Source organism: Gopherus flavomarginatus, chromosome 22 (assembly GCF_025201925.1).
Source record: "Gopherus flavomarginatus isolate rGopFla2 chromosome 22, rGopFla2.mat.asm, whole genome shotgun sequence".
Classification (NCBI taxonomy): domain Eukaryota; kingdom Metazoa; phylum Chordata; order Testudines; family Testudinidae; genus Gopherus; species Gopherus flavomarginatus.
This window is the reverse complement of record NC_066638.1, coordinates 17,543,123-17,568,056: the sequence shown is the minus strand read 5'-3', so window position 1 is coordinate 17,568,056 and position 24,934 is coordinate 17,543,123. Positions and strand designations below refer to the sequence as shown.

The window sequence follows — 24,934 nt, the reverse complement described above, 5'->3', positions numbered from 1 at the left end:
GATCACAAGAGTAACCAGGTCAGTGACAGGGACTGTCCCATCAGAACCCAGCATGATAGACGCTCCACATCCAGTTCAAACTACCTACCACCTACAGAACCACATGAGACGTGCTGGAAGTCTGTAATGATTACTCTTATTGCCCTCTGGTGGCAGACTGAGGAATAGCACAAACACCTCTGTAGGACCAAAACAGATCCTTGCGCTTTATATGCAAAATATGCACGTGGGCATGTCCAGGTAACTGCACACACACAAGATTCAGCTGCCTCTATTGAGTGGGCATCTTATCTCAGGCTGCCTACTCTGGGCAGGCAACAGCAGATTTTATGGGCACAATGCTGGTACTTCATTTATTATAAATGATGCTCAATCAAATGTTGACAGACATAGCAGATCTGACTCGCCTGTTAGTGGGAGAGGTACAATGCATCAGAAATGATCAGCTTGCTCATGGCAGGAAGATCCATAGAGGCCAGACTCCAATTTCTTATGAAGCATCTAGAGGAAGTGGACTGCCTCTCAACCTCACCCTCCGAGTCCCCATCTCTGCAGGCAGGTTTTAGCAGCTATGGCCCATTGGAAATGACAAGGCAACAAGACTCATGGGGTCCAGCCAGTAAGCCAGACCCAGGCCTCTACACTGTGTGCTCCAAAGCTTCAGTTTGGGACTACTTCAACAGCCAAAGGAACCTCCTTTCTCACAGACTAGGTTCTCCAAAACTGGTTCATTCTGGCCTCACCAAAGATGTGCGGGAAGTAACTCCATACAGGGTTTCTGCCTCAGCTGAGTGAAGTGAAAAAAGGTGGCTATGGTCAAAGGACTGAGATTTCTCATGCCTGTGTCTTCTGCACTGAACTGGGTTAGGGACTCACAGGGCCAGATCCCCAGCAGACACACATCAGCGTGGTCTGGGGAACCCACAGTCACGGCGCCCTGCGCTGGCAGTTATCTAGGATTCTCGTACCCTCATGTGGTAAGTTGTGTGGTTTCCATCCCACACCATTCCTTTCCCTGCCAAGATCCCTCTTCTTTTGCTCCCCATTCCCAAGTCCCGGCTAGCTGGCAGCTTACACAGTATGTCCACCTGACCCTCCAGAGGGTGCTTCAGGGGAAATGGTCTCCACTGCACAGTCTCATAGCCTGTTCCACTTCTATAGGGACGTACTAACTGGACAGGTTCTTTACAGGAACATCTCATGGGGACCTGGGAGCTGAATGACAGCATCACGTTGACTGGTACAGAGTTAGCATCAGTTTGGCTCACTGGAGACCCATGTGGCCACTGCCAATGAGTGAAGTGGTGTTTAACTGAGCGATAAGAAACGGTGAATTCTAATATCCAGGCCATTTATATAACTGCAGCCAAATAAAGTTTTAAAAAACCCAGATGAAATGCTGTGTCTGTCACTTTCATTCAAGGCAGGACTGAGAGTTATTTGAAGCAGATGTATATTTTTCCTTTAAACGGCCTCAAACTGGGTTAGTCTGCTGCCCAGCAGGGAGTCCTAATTAAGAGGAGTGGAGTAATTTAAACCCATCCAGCTGGTGCTCCAGCCAGCGTCTACACTTGATACCCAATTCTCTGTGCTAGCCCTTAGTACACGGGCACAAGTATGCCTGGATGGCTGGAAAGTAAATGTAAAGTGCTGTGGGTTAAGGAGCAATGACTGAGCTGGACTCTCATACTTCTCCTTGGTTATTCTCTACGTTACAATTGAAAGGGTCCAATAAGGCACCCTCCATCATGACCATGCTCTGAACACGATGGAAGGGAGGCCTGGTCTACACTAGGGGGTGGGAATCGATCTAAGTTACGCAACTTCAGCTATGTGAATAACGTAGCTGAAGTAGACGTACTTAGATCTACTTACAGTGGTGTCTTCACTGTGGTAAGTCAACGACAGACGCTCTCCCATCGACTCTGCCTGCGCCTCTCGCCCTGGTGGAGTACCAGAGTCCACGGGAGACCGCTCAGCGGTCGATTTATCGCATCTAGACTAGATCCCTGCTGGATCAATCGCTGCCCGTTGATCCAGTGGGTAATGTAGACAAGCCCTGAGAGAGAAGGGCTGATGGCATGAGAAGAGTATATTGTGTTTCACAGATTTTTAATAGTAGGTAACTTGCAAGTTAGATTGACCACCACTCGCACCAATGTTCCTTCTAATTTTTGCCATCCAGGTGTGGAACACATTTTGTTATGTGCATCAAGGTATGTGGGGATGTGCGCCACTGGCAGAAACAAAAAAACTAGATATAATGTATGTTTTTTAAAGGTTACCATATGGATAATTAATTACTCCAGCCAGGACAAATTAGGCATTTTAGAACTCACTACTCAAAGAATTAAGCTTAAGTGAAAGAGAGAAATAAAAATTATGAAATGCATTGACCAGTCAAAACACTAAAATAATACACTCTGAAAGAATAAAATTACAGAGAATACATGTGCATTGCAGGAAGAACCAAGAAGTAACAACAAAATTAATGCAAGTATGTGTTGGGAGGTGAGTGAGATCCACAGTGAGAGAGAGTGTTTGTGTGCGTTGTCTTTTTAAGACATTTACGGAAAGCTCTTCTGCTCTGTCTTGAGCCCTGTTGTCTCCTCGCCCCAGAGATGGGGAACGGGGGGCAAGGGAAGGAACTGTGAGCTGGTTGCTGGGGAAATCTCAGAAACAGTGCACTGTTTCTTTAAGAAAGGCACTCAACCACTCATCATTCAGATCTCAGACGCTCAGAGTCCTCCTGAGCCAGGCTGTCCTCTCTGCCCTGCTCTGCAGAGATGGGGTACAGGGGCAGGAGGACATCCTGACATTAGCACCCTCCTCCCTCCATCCCTGCTCTGCACAGCCAGCAGGAGGGTCCCGGGAGCAGCTGCAGGACATGGGGGGAGTGGCACCTGAACATATGCTGGCAGCTGTGCATGCTCTCTAATCAGCTGGGTAGCATTTGAATTTCTCCTGCGTGGCCGCCCAAGTGCGCAGCTTACAGGTAACACAAGTGGTGGCCCAAAGTCACAAGCAGTGGCCCATGGTCAGGCCAGCCCAGAGCTGTGCGGTGGGACTGAGGGTATGTCTGCACAGTAGATTCACTCGCGTGGTCTGCACATGGGGCTAAGCCTCCGGGCTGGCGAAGCCCAGGTGTGAGCAGCCACACTGCAAAGCCACACAAGTGTCAGTGAGTCCAAACTGGTGCTCCACTCACCTGTGGGAGGTGCTAGGACTTCTGGTCATATCCCATGGTTCTTAGCACCTCAGTAAGCTGAGCCACTCTGATTCCCAGTGCATTGTGGGAGAACCTGTCTGTTTTGTGCGTGGAGGGAAGTCAGGTTAGTGACAGCCCCTTGGTAAGTATACATAGTGAAACAAGCCCTGGTAGGCGAGTACAGTCCATGCCTTCCTGTACTGAGCAGGGAAAGCAAAAAGGGTACTAGGTATCCCCCCACAGCTTGTGGCTGTTTTCCATTGGTCGGATGACAGGATTTCAGGCTCACCCAGAGGGGGCTGCAGCATCCCTCCATTCTTCTCGCAGTTCCCTATGGGCTGGATTTCAGCAGAGTCCACCAGCCGCCAAAAGTCATTCTTGTTGTCGCTGCCATCGAGACGCAGGCGCAGCCGTGCACCTGTCAGACCCACCACAGTGGCGATGCAGGTGGAGGTGGTATTTCTGGGGTCCTGGGCTTCTAGTTTCATGCTGATCTTGAATTCATTGCTGGGCGGAGTGTACGACTGCAGAGAACAAGAGCCAGGACTTCACATATGCCCCATTTGCTTCCCAGAACCCCAGCCCCAAGACCCACTGCTCCTGGCAGCTGAGGATGGACAGTGCCCTCCATGCCAATGCTGAAACAGAGAGCAGCAAGGAGAGCTCAGTGAACAAAGGCCCTGGCACCCATCCACCCACAATCTATTGCCTTTCACCACGTTTCACCTTGAGCCAGCACTTTTTCTGGGGCCTTGCCCCATCTGAGACACCCACCAGCATAACACACAAGGGGCTATTTAATAGCCCCCAACACACACAGACTGTCTCTTGCTTTTAAAATACAATAAAACAAATAGATTTTGAGTGGGTAAGTAAGGAGCTCCAAGCAAATGCCTGCACCAGCTGTAGCACAGGCTTATCTTGGAACTCCACAGACAGTTCAGCTGATGCATCCTGACCCACCCGCTCCTACTAGCTCTGTCCTGGGCCCTCACATCAACTTGACTGATGATTTTGGCAGCCTGCATCTCCAGGCAACATAGCCAGATGCTGGATACTACAGCTCAGGAGACAGTGAAACAGCTTACCAAGATCCAGGGAATTTTGCAGAAGGGCAGCTATGCAAGAAACTCCCTTTACTGGCCTGCATCCAGTGAAATCTAAATCTTAACTACACTAAGCAATGATCCAGCTTATACACACTTCGCTCCAGCACCTGAGCTCAGCTGACACACACAGCTTTGAGTTCCCACCCATCCACATCTAAGAGTTAACCTCCCTGGGTTATTCTATACATTTATACAAGCCATGAATGTTATCTCTTTTGTCTTTGCTTAACCACACACAGTACTGCCAAGGGTCTGCTTTCCCTGCTGCTCCTCCCTCTTGGATTAAAGGGCCAGAGCCTATTTCTAAGGCTTGTCCTGAATCGGAGCTCTAGGATCACAAACAGACTCTCACTCCCTGCACCCAAGATGCCACCCAACAAATTACCTGCTTGAAGCAATGGGCAGGAGCTGGGATGGCACATGTTTCTTTCAGGTATTTATCCCAGGTGAAGTGACCTGCAAAGAGGAGGGGAAAGGGGATTAAAATGGGACCCTAGAAAACAGCAAAAAGCTCAGGAAAGCAGCCACCCAGGGCTCCTTACACCATTATTGCCAGATCTCTACCCAAGAGATGAGAAGAACTGGCTTGTATTGGCCTGCCCAATGCACCACCCAAATCCTGGATTTCCAGGCTGGAGGGGGGAGGTGTTAGCACTGTGCTGGGTACAAGCTGCTTTTCTCACCAATCTCACAAACCCATAGGCTGCATGATGATGTAAGCTGCCAGAGGAGAAAGCAGAGTTTCCCAGCGGATTGCTCCTTCAGGCCATACATTAAAAACGCTGCTCAGTCTTGGAATCAAGAACAAGACACTGAAGGATGAGATCTCAATCACCCCAAAGTCAAGAGCAAAGCTTGATCCTCTGTTGACTTTATGGCTGCTGCCTTAGCCAGGGCTCTTTTTACTCTTAAAAAACCAAACCAATCTGGGCAGGAATCATATCATTTGTAGTAGCTGATTAGCGGACTGGTCAGCAATAAATCACCTCTCCTGGACAGTTAGTCTGTAGCTTAGAGTCTGTCTACACTGCAATTAAAGACCTGCGGCCAGCCCACGCCAGCTGACTCAGGCTCACAGAGCTTGGGCTAAGGGGCTGTTTAACTGCACTGCTGATGTTCGGGCTTGAGCTGGAGCCCAGGGTCTCAGACCCTGCACTGTAGGATTGCAGCCCGAATGTCTATAGGGTAGTTAAACAACTCCTTAGCACGGGCCAGCAGGGCTGTGACGTGGGTAGTGTAAACACGCTTTATCGCCGGGGGAAGAGCTCTCCCGGCGATAAAAAACTCCACCCCAAAAGAGGGGTGAGAGCTTTATCGCCAGGAGTGCAGCTCCCGGCGATAAAGCACTGTCTATACTGGCACTTTTCAGCACTAAAACGTTTGTCTCTTCGGGGGGTCTCTTTTCATACGCCTGAATGACTAAAGTTTTAGCACTGAAAGTGGCAGTGCAGACTCAGGGTATGTCTACACTACAGGATTATTCCGATTTTACATAAACTGGTTTTATAAAACAGATTGTATAAAGTCGAGTGCACGCGGCCACACTAAGCACATTAATTCGGCGGTGTGCGTCCACAGTCCGAGGCTAGCGTCGATTCCCGGAGCGTTGCACTGCGGGTAGCTATTCCGTAGCTATCCCATAGTTCCCGCAGTCTCCCCCACCCCTTAGAATTCTTAGTTGAGAGCCCAGTGTCTGATGGGGCAAAAATCATTGTCGCGGGTGGTTCTGGGTAAATGTCGTCAGTCATTCCTTCCTCCGGGAAAGCAACGGCAGACAATCATTTCACGCCCTTTTTCCCTGGATTGCCCTGGCAGACGCCATAGCACGGCAACCATGGAGCCCGTTCAGCTTTTTTTTTTTTACAGTCACCATATGTGTACTGGATGCCGCGGACAGAGGCGATACTCCAGCACTACACAGAAGCATTCATTTGCTTTTGCATGATAGCAGAAACTGTTATCAGTCATTCTGTATTGTCTGCTGACGGTGTAAACTGGCAATGAGATGACGGTTATCTGTCCTTCTGTACTGTCTGCTGCTATCATGGGTGCCCCTGGCTGAGATTGGCCAGGGGCACAAAGGCAAAACTGGGAATGACTCCCCGAGTCAATTCCTCCTTTATGGTTTCTAAAAATAGTCAGTCCTGCCTAGAATATGGGGCAAGTGTACTAGAGAACCAGTGTATCAGAGAGCACAGCTGCTCCATGTCAGATCCCGCAGAAATGATAAGCTACATGCCATTCACGGGGGGTGCCCCTGCAACAACCCCAGCCGTTGCTTCCCTCCTCCCCCAACCTTCCTGGGCTACCGTAGCAGTGTCCCCCCCATTTGTGTCATGAAGTTATAAAGAATGCAGGAATAAGAAACAGTGACTTGTTAGTGAGATAAAATGAGGGGGAGGCAGCCTCCTGGTGCTATGACAGTCCAGGCAGGACATTAAGCGGTGCGGACGAGAGGAGCCCAGCATCCTGCTGCTATGATAGTCCAAGCAGTACAGAATCTTTTCTTTACACAGGAAAGGAAGAGGGCTGATGGAGCTCAGCCCCCAAGTTGCTATGATGAGGACGGTTACCAGCTGATGGTGACAACGGATATCAGTCATATTGTACCGTCTGCCACCAGGGAGGGGAGAGGAGCGGATACTGCTCTTCACTGCTGCAGCATCGCGTCTACCAGCAGCATTCAGTAGACATAGGGTGACACTGAAAGAAGTCAAGAAACAATTTCTTTCCCTTTTCTTTCACGTGGGGGGGGGAGTAAATTGACGAGCTATTCCCTGAACCACACCGGACAATGTGTTTGAACCTACAGGCATTGGGAGCTCAACCAAGAATGCAAATACTTTTCGGAGACTGCGGGATAGCTGGAGTCCTCAGTACCCCCTCCCTCCCTCCATGAGCGTCCATTTGAGTCTCTGGCTTCCCGTTACGCTTGTCATGCAGCACTGTGTAGCCTGTAGATTTTTTTTTTTCAAATGCTTTGGCATTTCGTCTTCTGTAATGGAGCTCTGATAGAACAGATTTGTTTCCCCATACAGCGATCAAATCCAGTATCTCCAGTACGGTCCATGCTGGAGCTCTTTTTGGATTTGGGACTGCATTGACACCCATGCTGATCAGAGCTCCACGCTGGGCCAACAGGAAATGAAAATCAAAATTTCGCGGGGCTTTTCCTGTTTACCTGGCCACTGCATCCGAGTTCAGATTGCTGTCCAGAGCGGTCACAGTGGTGCACTGTGGGATACCGCTCGGAGGCCAATACCGTCCATTTGCGGCCACACTAACCCTAATCCGATATGGTAATACCGATTTTAGTGCTACTCCTCTCATCGGGGAGGAGTATAGAAACCGATTTAAAAAGCCCTTTATATCGATATAAAGGGCCTCGTAGTGTGGACGGGTACAGCGTTAAATCGGTTTAACGCTGCTAAAATCGGTTTAAACGCGTAGTGTAGACCAGACCACAGGCTAAGTGAGTGTCTAATGGCAGCCCAGACATACTCTCCAGGCAGGGATTTACAGAGGATGCAAAGGCTTCTTCAGCTGGAAACCGACACTAGGGGAAGGGCTGAGCACATTTTATCACTGTCTGCACTGCTCTTCAAAGGTACATGGAGGGCCAGGGAAAGTGTTACACTTCCCAAGAAGACTTCTTATTAAATGAGGAATTTACTGAAGTGGCCCAAGCAGATCAAGACTCCTGCCACTTAGACTGAGCAGATGAGAAAAGATCTTTTACAAGAGCCTGCATGACATTAGCTTCTATTCATTCAAACAGCACCCAAGAGACCTCTATCTTCAAATCATCACAAGAGCACCAGTGGCAGAACAATTATAGAGTCAGTTACAGTTCCCATTATGCACATCAAGTTTTTAATCAGCTTATTATTTGATATAAAAGCTTTATTAAGGAGAAAATATAAGGTGCTGTGGTTAAGCACCCAAAGGTCTGGAAATGCAAAAGTTAATATTATACACACAACCTTCACTCTGCGCCATGTGTATATGCAGGAAGAACAATGACAGAATCTGTAAGGACATGATCACTTATTATCTCTCAAATATCAGAAACACCATTCGTCTATAATCTTACATGCACACTGGTAGAGCACGCATTTTTTATTCTTTTACACTGTACTAAAACTTGTTTCATTGCTAAAATGGCCCAATATATTTCTGTTGACAGATTGTTAATGTAAGCGCTGAGGACTCCAGCTATCCCACAGTCCCTGCAGTCTCTGAAAAGTATTTGCATTCTTGGCTGAGCTCCCAGTGCCTGCAGGGTCAAACATATTGCCCAGGGTGGTTCAGGGTATATCTCGTCAATTTACTCCCCACCCCCACCCCGTGAAAGAAAAGGGAAAAAAAATTGTTTCTTGACTTTTTTCAATGTCATCGTATGTCTACTGCATGCTGCTGGTAGGCGCGGTGCGGCGGCACTGAACAGCAGCATCCTCTCTCCTCCCCTCCCTGGTGGCAGACCGTACAGTACAAAATGACTGATAGCCGTCATCATCATCCTGTGAGTGCTCCTGGCTGGCCTCGGTGAGGTCAGCCGGTGGCGCCTGGGTAAAAATAGGAATGACTCCCGGTCATTCCCGGCAGATGGTACAGAACGGCTGATAACCGTCTTCATCATAGCAACCGGGGGCTGAGCTTCATCAGCCCTCCCCCCAACTTTCATGTCTAAAGAAAAGATTCTGTACTGCCTGAACTATCATAGCAGCTGGAGGCTGCCTCCCCCTCATTTTATCTCACTAAAAAGTCAGTGTTTCTTATTCCTGCATTCTTTATTACTTCATCACACAAATGGGGGGACGCTGCAACGGTAGCCCAGGAGGGTTGGGGGAGGAGGGAAGCAACGGGTGGGATTGTTGCAGGGGCACCATTTCTGCGGGATCTGACATGGAGCGGCTGTGCTCTCTGGTACACTGGTTCTCTAGCACATTTGCCCCATATTCTAGGCAGGACCGACTCTTTTTAGATAAAACATAAAGGAGGGAATGACCTAGGGAGTCATTCCAATTTTTGGTCTTTGCGCCCCTGGCCGACCTCAGCGAAGGCCAGCCAGGAGCACCCTTGACAGCAGCAGACGGTACGGAACGACTGATAACCGTCATCTCATCATCAATGTACAACAGCATGGCAGATGGTACAATAGGGATGGTAACCGTCTCTGCTACCTTGCAAAGGCAAATGAATGCTGCTGTGTAGCGCTGCTGTGTAGTACTGCAGTACCGCCTCTGTCAGCAGCATCCAGTACACATATGGTGACAGTGACAAAAGGCAAAACGGGCTGCATGGTTGTCATGCTATGGTGTCTGCCGGGGCAATCCAGGGAAAAAGGGCACGAAATGATTGTCTGCCATTGCTTTTCACGGAGGAAAGAATGAGTGACGACATTTACCCAGAAAAACCCGCGACACTGTTTTTGCACCATCATGCACTGGGATGTCAACCCAGAATTCCAATGGGCGGGAGAGACTGCGGGAACTATGGGATAGCTACCCACAGTGCAATGCTCTGGAAATCGACACACGCCTCGGTACAGGACGCACACCGCCGAATTATTGTGTTTTGTGTGGCAGCATGCACTCGACTTTATACAATCTGTTTTACAAAACCAGTTTATGTAAAATCGGAATAATCCCATAGTGTAGACATACCCTTAGACATGCATTTTAAGCAGTTAGTCAGCACCCATTGTCTCTTCAAACAGCATGGCCTCCCATAGCTGCAATCCCGAGGATGAAAGGCTTAACTGAAAAGCAGACTGAGGGCTGGTTTACACACAAAAGTTGTCCCAGTTAAAGCTGTGATTTTAAATTGGTTTAGTTAAACAAGTGCAACTTTGCGAGTGGACATTCTTACATGTCATACAAACTAAACCAGTATAAGCCAGGTTTAAACCAACCTGCACAGACACTACATGCCTAAATCACTTTTGAAAAAGGGGCTGAGGTGCTTTTAAGATTTTTACCCAAAAAAGCTTTAATTTTTTACACTATGGGAGAAGTAGGTTTATTTTCCTCCTCTCTCCTTTTATGCAACACCAGTCAAAGCCTTTCTGCTCGAATTTTCTAAATGAATCCACCTTTTGGCAGAGACCAGCCCTAGAAGATTCCAGACTGAATAGTGAATTTTGAAGAAAGCTGTGTGCCACTGAAAACAGTGTGTTAGAATGGAAACTTATGTAAGCTTAAACTCTAGTGTTCCTTGCTGCCATCTCACTATAATGTGAGCAGACATACAGCAGTGAAACAGAGACTCCGTTCTCAAGGGGTTTTTTTTGGTAACAATTTATTTTTAAAGAACTGAAGCAAAAAGGGGGGCATAGAGGATTTCTCTGTTTAATGAATTCTGACTTTTTAAAAAAAGAACAAATGTGGCACGCTTAGGGCCCCACAATCTTGTATTGGTAATTCCTTTATATACATACGCACACATTTAATTACGGGACATTTCTTTTAAAAATCACTCCCTCGTAGACAATGAATGGCACAGATAACTTACGATGAACTTTGGATGACTTACACTTGTGCATTCTACACAAATGCAATGTATTAGTAGCAGAAGTGATAAAAATTCCTAGCCCTTTGTATAATGCTTTTCATCCATAGATCTCAAAGTGCTTTACAAAGGTGGGCAAATATCATTACTCCATTTTACAGATTCCAAGTGGACTGACACAAGAGTTTTGTCAAGGAAGGGAAAGCAGTCAGTGATGCAGAACAAGGCAGGATATATCCAAAAGTTTTTTTGGCCAGGGAGTAGAGAACATATCCGGAGCTCTGCACTGGGAAACAGAGCAAACAATTTAATATAGATATAATAGGCTTGGTCAACTTAACCTTGGCTTCTCTGGTCCCTTCCCAAATTGATCCAAACATGATTATTAACTTGCACATTCAATTCCAACTCTATCTGCACTGGAACCTAGCACCTCTGGTGCACACTCTATAGAGAGCACAGGAGCCAGATGCCAAACCATCTACTGATGACATCTTAAAGGAATGGTACAGTCACCGATTATAATACCAGAAGGGACCACTGGGATTATCTAGTCCGAGCTCCCATATAACACAGGTCAAATATTCTGTTTTCAGTATTCTGTTACTATTCGTACTTTTTGCTAGCTTTAAATAAATCAGATATGATAGTGGGCTATGGATCATTCTGCCTCTAGGGCCCAGGTTGGTAGCAACTGAACATTGCTGAAAGGCTGTTCAGCGGGTTATACAAAATGAGTAGGTGGCTGTAGTCCAGTTCTTAGTGAGTTCTTCACTTCACATAAACTAGCATCTCAACTGGTGCTAATTGGGCCCCTTGCTGGCTGACTCAGTAGAGGCGCCAAGGACTGAATAGACCATGAAAACCGAACTCTCTCTCTCTCACCCCTAAAAATAGAAAGCAGTGAAGCATGTGGACAGAGTAGAGAGACAAAAGCTTGCCCTGCTGCTGCCTGCTCTACGGGAAAAGAGTTTGGTCTCCAGCACTGTCTGGCATCTTTCCCTAGCACTAAATTCACTTCTCGTCAGACACCCCTCCCCCCACCCACACAAATTTTGGCCAATATGCAAGGAGCATCACTCTTTCATGAACCTGAATGATCACACATTCAAATAGGGTTTGTTCGGCAGAGTCAAATAAACCAGTATGCTTACAAAATAACAAAACCAGGAAATGATGTGAGGAACATGACATACTACAGAGTTACAGCTAGGACTTAAACACACAAGAGCCAAGAAGTTCAAAGCTACACCACCCCGAGTAACTCTGCCAGCATGAACATACTGTCACTCTTCTTTGCTCTAGGCAGTGCCGTGCTCCATGAGTATCCTCGATGAAGGTCTTAATCAGTGTGAGTAAAAGTGGGAGAACTGGGCCCTAGCCCACTTTAAAAACCACTTACTAGAGAAAAACACTCCGTGTGCACAAGGGGTCAAGCTATGGGACTCATGACCAATGTAAGTCTTAACTCCCTGAATTGCACTGGTTTAAATTCACAACCATATGTTGTACTTAATGCAATTCTTTTGCCTGGAATTTGAATGAAGCTGGAGATTTTGTTTATGTGTTTAAATGAAATCTGTTTTGGGCTCCATCAGCATTTCAATCCTCAAGGGGTCATCACTCTTACTGAACATGATGTATGTGCATTTTGTGTCGCATCTGTGCAAGGAGAATTTGCCCTACCCTGATCAAGGCATCCCATTAAAGTCTGCAGCCCATACGTGAGCCTGCTAAATAGTATCAGGGCAGCGTACGAAAGCAGGACAGTCTATCCAGATTTGGTATAGAAAAATGACAACGCCAGTGTCTTCTCTGCTCGCAATTCCGATCACATTAGCGGCTTTCCAAAACGCAAGACTTCACCCTCCCAAGCTGCCAGGCTTTCATTCTTTGATGACGGCAGAATTCCTGCAGATCTACTTTACTGTAATTTCCAAGGGTTCTCGCTAACACAGAGCTGTTAATCTAGGTTACACATTCACCACAGGCACCAGTGGAACTCGGTGCACTCCACTTTCTTGCCCTGCCACATACAGAATAAGAATTCACTCAGGATTAATGGGTTTAGAACAGTATGTGCTGCCACTCCCTTGTCCTAAGAGGTGCCTTGGTCCAGTTTTAACTCTGCCAGGAACCATGTTCACATTGTGTTTAGGACCCTGTGTCACAGAGCCATGAGTCTGGTGCTCTCGTGCAGCTCTGGAACATATCCTGGGAGGAACACCTTCAATGTGTTAACCCCCTTAGGGTCATACTCTCACTGGGATAAGTTCCTTGGCTTTGCTGCCTCCTGGGACCAAGTCTTGGAGCCTTCAGCACCCCTGCTGCACACCGTAAGTTCCCCTCAGTGAGTCCACCTGAATTGGGCACGTGGGAAGACTTACCCACCCAAAGGGAGCAATGCACCCTCCAACTCTTGACTCTGGGCCAGTAATGTAAAAGAAGAAGGTTTACCAGATGTCTGGAACACAGTATAGAAAGTACTTGATTCTCACAGAAAACAGAAAGTTACAGCCTGGTCCATCTGGTCAGTTTGGAGTCCAGAGCTCTCTTACCGCCCTTTCAGTCTCAGTCCAGAAGAGTGAGCCCTGCTTCCAGCAGCCCACACATAATGACCCACACAGGGGCCCCTCCTCTGCCCTTTGTTCTGGTTTCCCATACAAAAATGGTCACCGTGCTCTTTGTTCTCCAGCTGGTCAAAACTGGCTGGCTTCCTGCAGCAGGTGGGCTCCCCCAGTCATTAGTTGCTAGGTACCAACTGGCTGGGCCATTGTCTGGGGCCAACACCCAGACAGCTACATGCCAGTCACAGCTGGATTTCTAGGTCTCTGCAATGAGCAAACAGCCCTTTCTCCCCACCTAGTTAACCACATAGCACATAGGAGAAACTGAGGTACACACAGTAGTCATACAAAATATTATGAAAAATTCCTGTTTTGTCACACTTTCTCACCCAGAAAGCAGCTGTATCTACACTGTCACAGCCAAGTGTGGAGACCTTGTGTGGAGCTTTATGGGAGAATAACATGAGGGGGAAAGGAGTCCAGGAGAGCTGGCTGTATTTTAAAGGATCCTTATTGAGGTTGCAGGAACAAACCCTCCCGATGTGTACGAAGAATAGTAAATATGGCAGGCGACCAGCTTGGCTTAACAGTGAAATCCTTGCTGATCTTAAACACAAAAAAGAAGCTTACAAGAAGTGGAAGATTGGACAAATGACCAGGGAGGAGTATAAAAATATTGCTCAGGCATGCAGGAGTGAAATCAGGAAGGCCAAATCACACTTGGAGTTGCAGTTAGCAAGAGATGTTAAGAGTAACAAGAAGGGTTTCTTCAGGTATGTTAGCAACAAGAAGGAAGTCAAGGAAAGTGTGGGCCCCTTACGGAATGAGGGAGATAACTTAGTGACAGAGGATGTGGAAAAAGCTAATGTACTCAGTGCTTTTTTTGCCTCTGTCTTCACAAACAAGGTCAGCTCCCAGACTGCTGCAATGGGCAGCACAGCATGGGGAGGAGGTGACCAGCCCTCTGTGGAGAAAGAAGTGGTTCAGGACTATTTAGAAAAACTGGACGAGCACAAGTCCATGGGGCCGGATGTGCTGCATCCGAGGGTGCTAAAGGAGTTGGTGGATGTGATTGCAGAGCCATTGTTCATTATCTCTGAAAACTCATGGCAAACGGGGGAGGTCCTGGATGACTGGAAAAAGGCTAGTGTCGTTCCCATCTTTAAAAAAGGGAAGGAGGAGGATCTGGGGAACTACAGGCCAGTCAGCCTCACCTCACTCCCTGGAAAAATCATGGAGCAGGTCCTCAAAGAATCAATTCTGAAGCACTTAGAGGAGAGGACAGTGATCAGGAACAGTCAGCATGGATTCACCAAGGGCAAGTCATGCCTGACTAACCTAACTGCCTTCTATGACAAGATAACTGGCTCTGTGAATGACGGGAAAGTAGTGGATGTGTTATTCCTTGACTTTAGCAAAGCTTTTGATACTGTCTGCCACAGTATTCTTGCCAGCAAGTTAAAGAAGTATGGGCTGGATGAATGGACTCTAAGGTGGACAGAAAGCTGGCTAGATCGTCGGGCTCAACGGGTAGTGATCAATGGCTCCATGTCTAGTTGGCAGCCAGTTTCAAGCGGAGTGCCCCAAGGGTCGGTCCTGGGGCTGGTTTTGTTCAATATCTTCATTAATGATCTGGAGGATGGCGTGGACTTCACCCTCAGCAAGTTTGCAGATGACACTAAACTGGAAGGAGTGATAGATATGCTGGAGGGTAGGTATAGGATACAGAGGGACCTAGACAAATTAGAGGATTGGGCCAAAAGAAATCTGATGAGGTTCAATAAGGACAAGTGCAGAGTCCTGCACTTAGGACAGAAGAATCCCATGCACCGCTATAGACTAGGGACCGAATGGCTAGGCAGCAGTTCTGCAGAAAAGGACCTCGGGGTTACAGTGGATGAGAAGCTGGATATGAATCAACAGTGTGTCCTTGTTGCCAAGAAGGCTAATGGTATTTTGGGCTGTATAAGTAGGGGCATTGCCAGCAGATCGAGGGACGTGATCATTCCCCTCTATTTGACTTCGGTGAGGCCTCATCTGGAATACTGTGTCCAGTTTTAGTCCCCACACTACAAGAAGGATGTGGAAAAATTGGAAAGAGTCCAGTGGAGGGACACAAAAATGATTAGGGGGCTGGAGCACATGATTTACGAGGAGAGGCTGAGGGAACTGGGATTGTTTAGTCTGCAGAAGAGAAGAATGAAGAGGGGATTTGATAGCTGCTTTCAACTACCTGAAAGGGGGTTCCAAAGAGAATGCTGCTAGACTGTTCTCAGTAAAAAGAACAGGCGAACTTGGGGCACCTTAGAGACTAACAAATTTATTTGAGCATAAACTTTCGCGGGCTACAGCCCACTTCTTTGGATGCATAGAACGGAACACATACTGAGGAGATATATACACACATACAGAGAGCATGAAAAGGTGGGAGTTGTCTTACCAACTCTGAGAGGCCAATTAAGTAAAAGAAAAAAACTTTTGAAGTAATAATCAAGATAGCCCAGTACAGACAGTTTGATAAGAAGTGTGAGAATACTTACAAGGGGAGAGATAATCAATGTTTGTAATGGCTCAGCCATTCCCAGTCCCTATTTAAGTCTAAATTGATTGTATCACGAAGTTGGATTTCCACTCCATACAGCTAAATGTAGTGCCTTGCATAATGACAGGTTTCAGAGTAGCAGCCGTGTTAGTCTGTATCCGCAAAAAGAACAGGAGTACTTGTGGTAGCAGATTGCAGAAAAAGTTTCAGTGGGGGAGGTTTAGTTGGATATTAGGAAAAACTTTTTCACTAGGAGGGTGGTGAAGCACTGGAATGGGTTACCTACAGAGGTGGTGGAATCTCCTTCCTTGGAGGTTTTTAAGGTCAAGCTTGACAAAGCCCTTGCTGGGATGATTTAGTTGGGAATTGGTCCTGCTCTCCTGAGGTCCCTTCCAACCCTGATATTCTATGATTCTATGCAAGTCAGCATTTGTTGTAGTGAGGGGATTTCTACTGTTACACAAGTACTTGTTCAGTTTACAGACAATTAACTGATCCTGAGCACAGTGCATCTTTTTAGCAATTCCTCACCCTGGCTGAGAGCTTGGAGACTTTCAGAATGGGATGGAGAATGATAAAGGATAGCAAACCACACCACTTTATCAAATTTCAGAGAGGGGCACCTTTTCAAATCAATCTCGTCCCTGAAAAAAGTACATCCCTCCACATGTCCTGGAACGATGCAGCACCCAGCAAAATGGAGATCATGAAGGAGTCCCTACAGACCACCAGAAGGGGCCTAGGCAGGATTCTCCAAGCAATGATGGTTGCCCTATAGTGGTGGATAATGCTCATGTTTTCAGGCAGAGTCGTGAGACACACATGAGAATCCCCAGAGCTGCCCCCAATGACATACAGAGACCTAACACTTCCCTACAACATAAAGCCCCCATGCACAGCAGGGAGAGCTTTTAATGGCTCTAAGAAACATAAGAACGCCCTACACAAAGGCATGCAGTGCTCTATGTTAGGAACTATTCACTCTGGGAATGCTTTGTTAATTTCTTATGGCTCAGTGGATGCGTTTAGTGGGTAATCTGTAAATTAAACCTTACTAACAAACTCAGATTATAAAGATAAGTAAAAAGTGGGGCCTTGTCATAAATTACACTGCCCCAAGCAGTCAGAACTCACCCAGACGTCTCTTCTGAAAGACAGCACGAACTGTCAGTTTTATAAACTTAATTTGCAGATGCTCTGCACACTACCACAACCTGCCCTGCCAATGGTCTCTAAGGGAGGAAAGGAGTGATTAACTCTCATGCTGCTAACTCCAGACCTTGCCCTCAGTTCCTAAGAAACTGCCAGCTGTGCTGACTCACAAGGGGCTCCAGTCTACTGGGGTGGACACCAACATCCTGCTGCTGGAAAAATGGGAATGTGCAATATTCAGTGTTCAGATACAGTCACAATTGCACTCACAGGACTGGGCCTGGATTAACCATTTCACATGAATGTGAAAAACAGTTCACCTAGAAGTAAGGAAACCCTATAGTGCCACAGAACATGCACCCTTGTGCAAACAGTCATTTCTACATACTACTGCTATGGGCAAGGCCCCTTAAATGCAGTTTGCACCAGTTTTCTAGCATATGGGGTGAGTTTTGGTCCTCAGCAATTCAACGACCTCAAGGAGAGGAACAAGAGGGAGCTGAGAAGTACCTTCTTACCTTGGTACTGGGAAGGAGACTCTGATGGGCGGCCATACTTGTGCTTTCTACCATCTTTCCAGTCTATGACTAAGACAAGAAACAAAGCATTCATGTGAGTGAGGAAGCCTGCCTGATTCAGCTCTACCCTTCAGCATGAGGTGGTCACGCAGCTACACACTGGACACTGACTTGGTTTCCTCTGACTCAGGCACTTTGCATCTCCCAGGGAAGAACTGACCCCAGGACAAGAGGGAAGCTCCCACTGTTTGACTCGCTCTCCCTGCATCAACATCCACTGCAGAATCTACCAAGCCCCCATCTCAGTTTACATCTGCCTCATCCCACTGAACTCAAGAGAAGGAAAACTGGGCCTCAGGTGTCTACTGGGTCTCAGTCTCTACCAACTCTCACCTGCTAATATTCATCATTAATGATGAGCCAAGAGGAAAGGAACAAACCCTTTCACCTTCTAGTTTTTAACATTTTAAAAGAGGCTAAAGGCTAGTAGGCTTCAGGGACAGACTCTGAGGGAGGGAAATGCAAGTGAAAGGGAGCTGCCTCCCCCTGTGCTGTTTTATGGGAGTGGGAAGCCTGGATCAGATCCCCATTTCCAAATAAAGGTCAGTGCAGCTATTCCCTCCCCCACCATCCACCTAGACTCTCTTCTGGTGATCCAGGGGCTTGGACATCAATGGATTTCCTCCAAAGTCCTGAAGAATCACACGCAAAATATCAGGAGTCTGAGCTCCAGTATGGGGTGCTCACTGCCCAGGTCACCAGGGCCTGAGACACAGAGAATTGCTCAACTCCTGCAGAGAGAGCCAAATTCAGCTAGATAGCATCCCACTGGCTGCTCAAGAAATGGTGCTGATGGCTCCACAGGCTGTCACTTCAAGTCCTCTGCTCATGAGGATAGTGGCCCCAGACTGTGAAGTGGCATAAAAATGGAGGGATTCTCCAGACCCTTCCCAAAGTGTGATAAGCAACAAAACAGGCGACTCCACACATGCATTAATAGGCTATTAGTCCCTATTTGGGTGAGCTGCTTATCAAACGAGGCTGCATCATGCACTGGTAGCTGACTAATGCACATCCCAGCATGCCTTATTGCTATTAAAGTCTAACTCATTTATTTTACATTGCATTTTTTAAGCTATTTTAATGCTGTTTTACGAAGTATTTTGTGCAGCTCTATGAAATATACTCTTCCACCACGAAAAGGAGTCTGAGCACAAAGCCGCCACTTGCTTCTCAGCCCTCTCAGGCTTCCCGTGCAAAGAGCTGATTCGAGGGAAGCGGGGGGGGAGAGGAGGGGGGAAGACTGCAAGCTCGGCCTGACCCGGTGTGGCCTGGCTCCAGACGAGCAGTGCGGCTGAAGCACCGCCAGCCACCTCCAGGCAGCGCAGTAAGAGGGGTGCTGGATAGAGCGCAGGGGAGTTCGGGGGGGGGGGGGGGCTGGGGGGGTGAATAGGGGTTGGGGCGGTCAGAGGGTGGGGAACATGGGGGTTGAATGGGGACAAGGGTCCTGGAGGAGCAGTCAGGAAGGAGGGGGGGTTGGATGGGGCGGTGGGAGGCAGTCAGGGGCAGGGGTTGCAGGGGCAGTCAGGGGACCAGGAGAAGGGGTTGAATGGGGCAGGGGTCCCAGGGGGCCATCAGGAATGAGAGAAGGGGTTGGATGGGGCGGCAGGGGGCAGCAGAGGACAGGGAAGCGGGGTGGATGAGGCAGGGGTCCCGGGGGGTGCATCAAGGAATGCGGGGGGTTGGATGGGACAGGAGTCCTGGGGGGCAGGGGCAGGCCATGACCCCCTTGTGGGGTGAGGAGGGAACCGGTTGTTAAGATTTTGGCAGCTCATCACTGCCTTTGGGAAATCAATCAGTGTTCCCAGGCAGACTAACAACTGATAGTTCACAGGGAAGGAGATGCTCTACCACCTCTTGAGAAAAGACAGCGACGGAGAATACCTATGGGGGCACTTAGTGCCCCCTCCCCCATACCATACTTCTGTTCAAATGCTCACTACTTCAGGCATTCTGGATTACTTTATTGAGTTCTCTGCAGGATAAGTTCCATTTCTGCAGTTAATTTTTTTTAATGCAAAATCTTTCCTAAGCAGCACACACAACCAACAAAAGGGGAAAGAAACTCCAGGAACACAGGGGCTCTGATGTGCAAATACTTTAGCTAAAAACGTTCAGTGAGTTATAGAAAACCAGGTAAATAGGACAGGAACCTGTTTGTATCCAGCACATGCTTTGATTCTGGAACATACGGCACTGCATTTACAACACAAAGGTCACAACGGCAAAACTGCCTAGCCTCCTGCTCCACGTGGCGAAAGATGACAAGCTGTGTGAGAGGCCACGCTGCTGACTAATCAACCTGCCTCTTTTATTTCCAGGCCCTCCAGCTGCCTCCCAGCATGTGCTCCCTGTTTTCCTTCATTTACTTTCACTTCATTAAAGGACAAGTGGTGCTAGAAAGAGGATAATGCTCCTGTAGGATAAACCTCTGGAGAAGCAAAGGAGACATAAAAAAAATAAAGGGAAGGAGGAAGAAATCAAGCATGGAAATCTCCTGCAATAAACACGTGCATGCAGCAGATGTGAACAAAACTGCAACGGCTGCTTCTCTTTTTACTGTTCTCCCCTCCCCCATCCTCTGTAGAAAGTGTGATGAGATCACTCCAGTGAAATGCACATGTATGGAACAACACTAAAGGAAATCAATATTTCTTTAAAGAACAAAAGCCCCAAACTGCTACGATGCAAACAGACTGCTTGGGTTTATCCTTCTGTTAGGTAAACAGCACATAGGTAGCTTGCTTGTAACTGCATAGTGCTCCCTGTGCTCCCAGTTGCAAAAGCCTTGTAATGGGATGAAAGATTCAGTCAACTAGAGTTAAGTTCCTGTGATATATTTGATCTCCACAAGGTAAGCTGGTCTTCAGTTTCATGCCTCATTAGAAGGGGGAGGCTTCTAACAGCAAGCACCAGCTCAGGTCATGCTGGGAGCACTAGCAGATGGTGCATGGACCAGGCTTCACAGTGGAATATCTCTGCCTGACATGATGCCCCAGATGCTGCAGGGGTGCTATGAGGATAGCAAAAGCTCCCTTCAAATGGCCTTGCCACCCAAGCCAGACTAAGTGCTTCCTTAAAAAGGTCTGTGACAGTTATTATTGTGCACAAGATGGTGAAGAGACTCTGCAGCAATGGGAACTGAAGTTTTACCTATGAAGCAGGTACAGTGCAGATAGCTGCAGTGTGAGCTCCCCCATGCTAGTCCCCCAATGATCTCTGCCCTGACCTGGCAGCACCCCGCAGCATCACTGAGACTGAGAAGTCTCCATAGCATTCAGCTCCGTGTCTCTCGTGAGCAGACTGCACTGGCATGGGGATGACTAAATGACAACAGAGATTTTTCTTTAACTTTTACCCATGTGGACTACTGTCCAAGCGGTCCAAGCGAGACCTACTCCATTCCCTTCTCTTCAGGCTTTGCTCCAGACTGCTACACAGGTCCCAGAGCTTCCTCTCCATCTTCATACCAACTCTCTAATGATCTGCAATTGATTCATTAGTTTATACCCAAACTAACCAACCGAAGGGCCTTCTCTTAGACCAAGCATTACCACTTACCTTTCTGAGGGCCTGGCTTCCGCATTATACCGCTTGCTGCCGTCTTTAGGCTGAACTAGCTTGGCTTTAGCTACCTGAAGATGTCTAGGACAAAAGAAATAAACATGATAAAATTCCCAGCTCTGCATCATATAAGTCTCTGCAATATTAAATAAGTATGCAGTGGAGAAGAATAAGTATCCTTTCATCCCAAACTGCTTAGAAAATCTCCGTTTGCTAATGTGGACAATACCGTCAAACCCTCTGAAACCAGAACGGTCTTTTTCCAATAAGCAAGCAACTTTACATTTATAGCAGCAGAAGCGGCACAAATTAGTAAGAACAGCATATGCCAATCCCTGTGCTCCCAGGTGGGGAGTTGTTCTTGCTCTCTAACAAAGAGAGAGAGAGAGAGAGACCTGACATTTATTAAAGAAACACATGGAAATGTAGTATTAACTTGGCGATGAGAGTACCACAATTTCCAGCATGGGACTTGGAGTTTGAATTGCACATGGCAATTCTGTGCAATTAGTAAGAGGAACTGGACATAGAGGTAGGAAATATTTTCCTGGTACTGCTGCAATGCAAGTCCTAGCTGCTGATCTGTGTTTGCTTCCCAGTTTGAGGAGGGCTGGCTAGTAAGTCCATTTCCAACAAGTCAAAGGATTTGTATTTTTGTCATAAGAAAGTATTACTGATTATCAAAGCCAGCTGGAGATTTACTCCAGACATTTAGGTCAAAGGTCATGCTTCCCTTCTTCGCCAGAACATAGGAGGTCTGAAGGCCAGTTTCACTTGTATTGCCTAAACCCCGATTGAAAATTCCTAAAGTAAGTAGCTAAGCCACGGGTCTCAAACACATGGCCTGCCAAGTTATTTGTTGCACCCGTCAAGCTCCCTGCGCCCCCCCAAGAGTTATTTCCTGCAGCCACCAAGCTCCCCTCTCCCCTGCTGCCCCAGCACACCACATCCCCACACCTCTACCTACCTCCAGGTGCTTCCCGCCACCAAACAGCTGTTTGGCAGTGCTTAGTGCTTTCCAGGAGGGGGGAGGAGTCAGAGAAGAGGCAGGGCAGGGGCGGGGATTTGGGGAAGGGGTTGGAAGAGAAGGGTAGGGGCAGGGCCTCATGAAAAGGGTGGAGTGGGGGCAGGGGGCTTTTGTACCTTTATATGAAAAGGTGTCAGTGATACAGCCCTCCAGCCAACGTTGTAGCCCTCACGTGGCCCTTAGGGTGATTTGAGTTTGAGATTCCCGGGCTAAGCCCTACACAAGTCCACAGTGACAGAGTCTGGAAAGCTAGCAAAAGCATGTATTGACACTGAACTAAATGAAAGATGCAAGTGTGTCAATACAAATCCCCACATTTAACAGTGTTGGCAAGTCCAAAATTGGAATCTCTTTGCAAAAGGAAGTCACATCACGGGATGCAATGCTAGATTTCTGTTTAAAGAGACACTGTCAAGTCCAATTTAGCTACAAAATTTTGATTTTGTAGAACAGACTTATCAAACTTAGGACAAGTTTTTTAGTCTAATGGATGATTTTTTTAAAATAAAAAACTTTCCTCTCCGGTGTCTGCAACCTTAAACAATCTCCAAAATCAACATGAATACCAACAACAAAAAAAGAAGACTAAACTGTTTTGGTGACCAATTGGCGAGAACAGCAAAAAGTAAACTTTACATTATCTGCATGTAGTGAAATGAAACTGTAAAGCTTCTTTTCATTTCAACAATTTAAGGTGAATTATGAGGAAGATGATTTAAAATATAATTTTTAACCTGGGAGCATAACTTCAATGTCTCCTCCCTAAATTGTTCTTTCATAATTTCACTTTGTTAAAAGGTGCTGTCTAAGAGCCTGTGACTGCGTCCTCTAGCCGTAGGCCAGAAGAAGGACCCTGCATTTAAAGCACTGCACAGAGGGGGTCAGGAGACCTGGGTTCAGCTTCCTGCTCTATCACAGATTCTCGGCGAGAGGTGAGTTTTCCTGAGTGCTAATGGGATGTGAGGTCTAAGTCACTTTGGTGGGTTTGAAAGTCCACCCTGAATCTCTAGGCACCTTAGTTCCTCATATATGAAGTGGGGATGACACTGCTCTCTCCACCAGGAAATTTGTGAGGGTAAATTCACTAGTGTGTGTGAGGCATTCGGACACCACGGTGACAAGGACCATACAGTTAAATAGAGGGAACAAATGCAGTGGGCACTATACACTACCCTTCCACCTGGGCTTCAACCCTGGCTGGAGGGACTGACTACTGCCAAGTCCCCACAGCCTGTCCCCTCTTCAACTTCAATAACAAAACATAAAAATCCGCATTTTTCCATGATCAAAATGAAATGCTGAACTTTAGTTTCCCTAGCCACAACATATATAGGGATCAGCTGAACAGAATGTTTTACTGATATACAGCAGATCCCCATTCATCCGAGCCTCCATAATCCAGCTCTCCGTAATAACCATCAGGGAATGACTGCGGCGGGGCTCGGGCAGTCAGCCCTGCACAGCTGGGGCTCGGGTGGTTCAGTTAACATGGACAGAGAGATAATGAAGGTTTGGATAAACAGGGTTCTACTGTATATGTCCTGCCTCCCTCACACACACTAAATGTAAAAACCAAAGATTCTCTGTAAAAATGCAAATTCAGCATTTTTCCATGGCAAATGGATTTCTAGGACCCCTGGTTATTACCAACAACACAGGGAACTGGTAGGAGCAAGATTCTGGAAACGAAATACAGATTATTCAGAAGTCTGAGATCCAAAGCCACTATGGCAGCTCTCCCTGAGCCACATGCTAGGCCAGCTACACAAGGGAAATACAGATTCTTCATTTATTAGTTAGAAGGAAAGCCAGTATAGAAGAGAGAATCTCTGTCTTCATCCAAACAACCAGAGTGCAGACTCTCGATGTAGAAGCGATCAACAACCAGCCCCTATCTCTGTAAGAAACCAGCCTAGCAGAAGGAAGATGTAGAAAGCTCTGCCTTCCAAAGGTAACTGGTGTGATATTTAATGTGGTGAAGTGTTCAAATACCAGTAAGGAGCACCACAGACATGGCTATAAATAACCAAATTGGAACCAGAGGTCTAATATGAAAATGAACAAGGCCTGACAAATCCACTTGTCTGGCCACGGAGGAGGCTTTCCCAGGTAAGTACTATCAACTTCAGCAGAATCCAAGGGTTTGTTTAAAAAGGCTCCTCAGGCAGAAAACCAGAATCTTTAGTCAGGTTCTTTGAATATTAACCTGATCCTCAATACATAATAAGTAACGTACAATATAGCATGTTGACATTTTACTGCAACTTTGCCTTAAAAAATAAAAAATATTCAGCTATTCTTGTTGCAAAAATAACCTTTTATAGATGAATAAAATATAAACCAATACAGTGCTGTCTTCCTAGGTCTGCACACAGCTCCCTTGCCCCTGCTACTGCTCAGAGCATTCCCAACCTGCAGCAAAATGAAAACTGATCCGTCTAGTTGGATTTCATTGCTGCTTTTCAGAGCCCTATAAGCAGCTCAGAAACTGACCAAAAAAGTCGAGTCAGTTTTACCCACAGAAACAAATCCTAGAGTTATTCACTGAGGAGAACACAAAAAATGGAGACTGGGGAAGGGTTAGCACAACAAAGGCACAACTACACCTCGGCAATTCAGGGAATGGAGGGAGTAGGAAAGAGAAAGTTCCTTTTCCCTGCAACCTGTAAGAGGGGAT

The 24,934-nt window shown here is 47.0% G+C and overlaps 1 protein-coding gene across 4 annotated transcripts in view; it reads right to left on the bottom strand.

The window, feature by feature from the left end:
- Positions 1-24,934, bottom strand: part of SCMH1 (Scm polycomb group protein homolog 1) — a 100,113-nt gene that overhangs the window by 55,145 nt on the left and 20,034 nt on the right. For 2 of the 4 annotated variants that reach the window (XM_050932316.1, XM_050932318.1), the window contains exons 2-5: positions 21,228-21,311; positions 17,607-17,675; positions 4,703-4,773; positions 3,498-3,732 (exon numbers count right to left, since the gene is read on the bottom strand). In XM_050932316.1, coding sequence (XP_050788273.1) covers positions 3,498-3,732; positions 4,703-4,773; positions 17,607-17,675; positions 21,228-21,252 — 400 coding nt within the window. In that variant the 5' untranslated portion in view covers positions 21,253-21,311. Of the gene's footprint in view, positions 1-3,208; positions 3,321-3,497; positions 3,733-4,702; positions 4,774-17,606; positions 17,676-21,227; positions 21,312-24,934 lie in introns of those variants that run through there. The other 2 variants (XM_050932317.1, XM_050932319.1) reach the window with 2 other exon arrangements.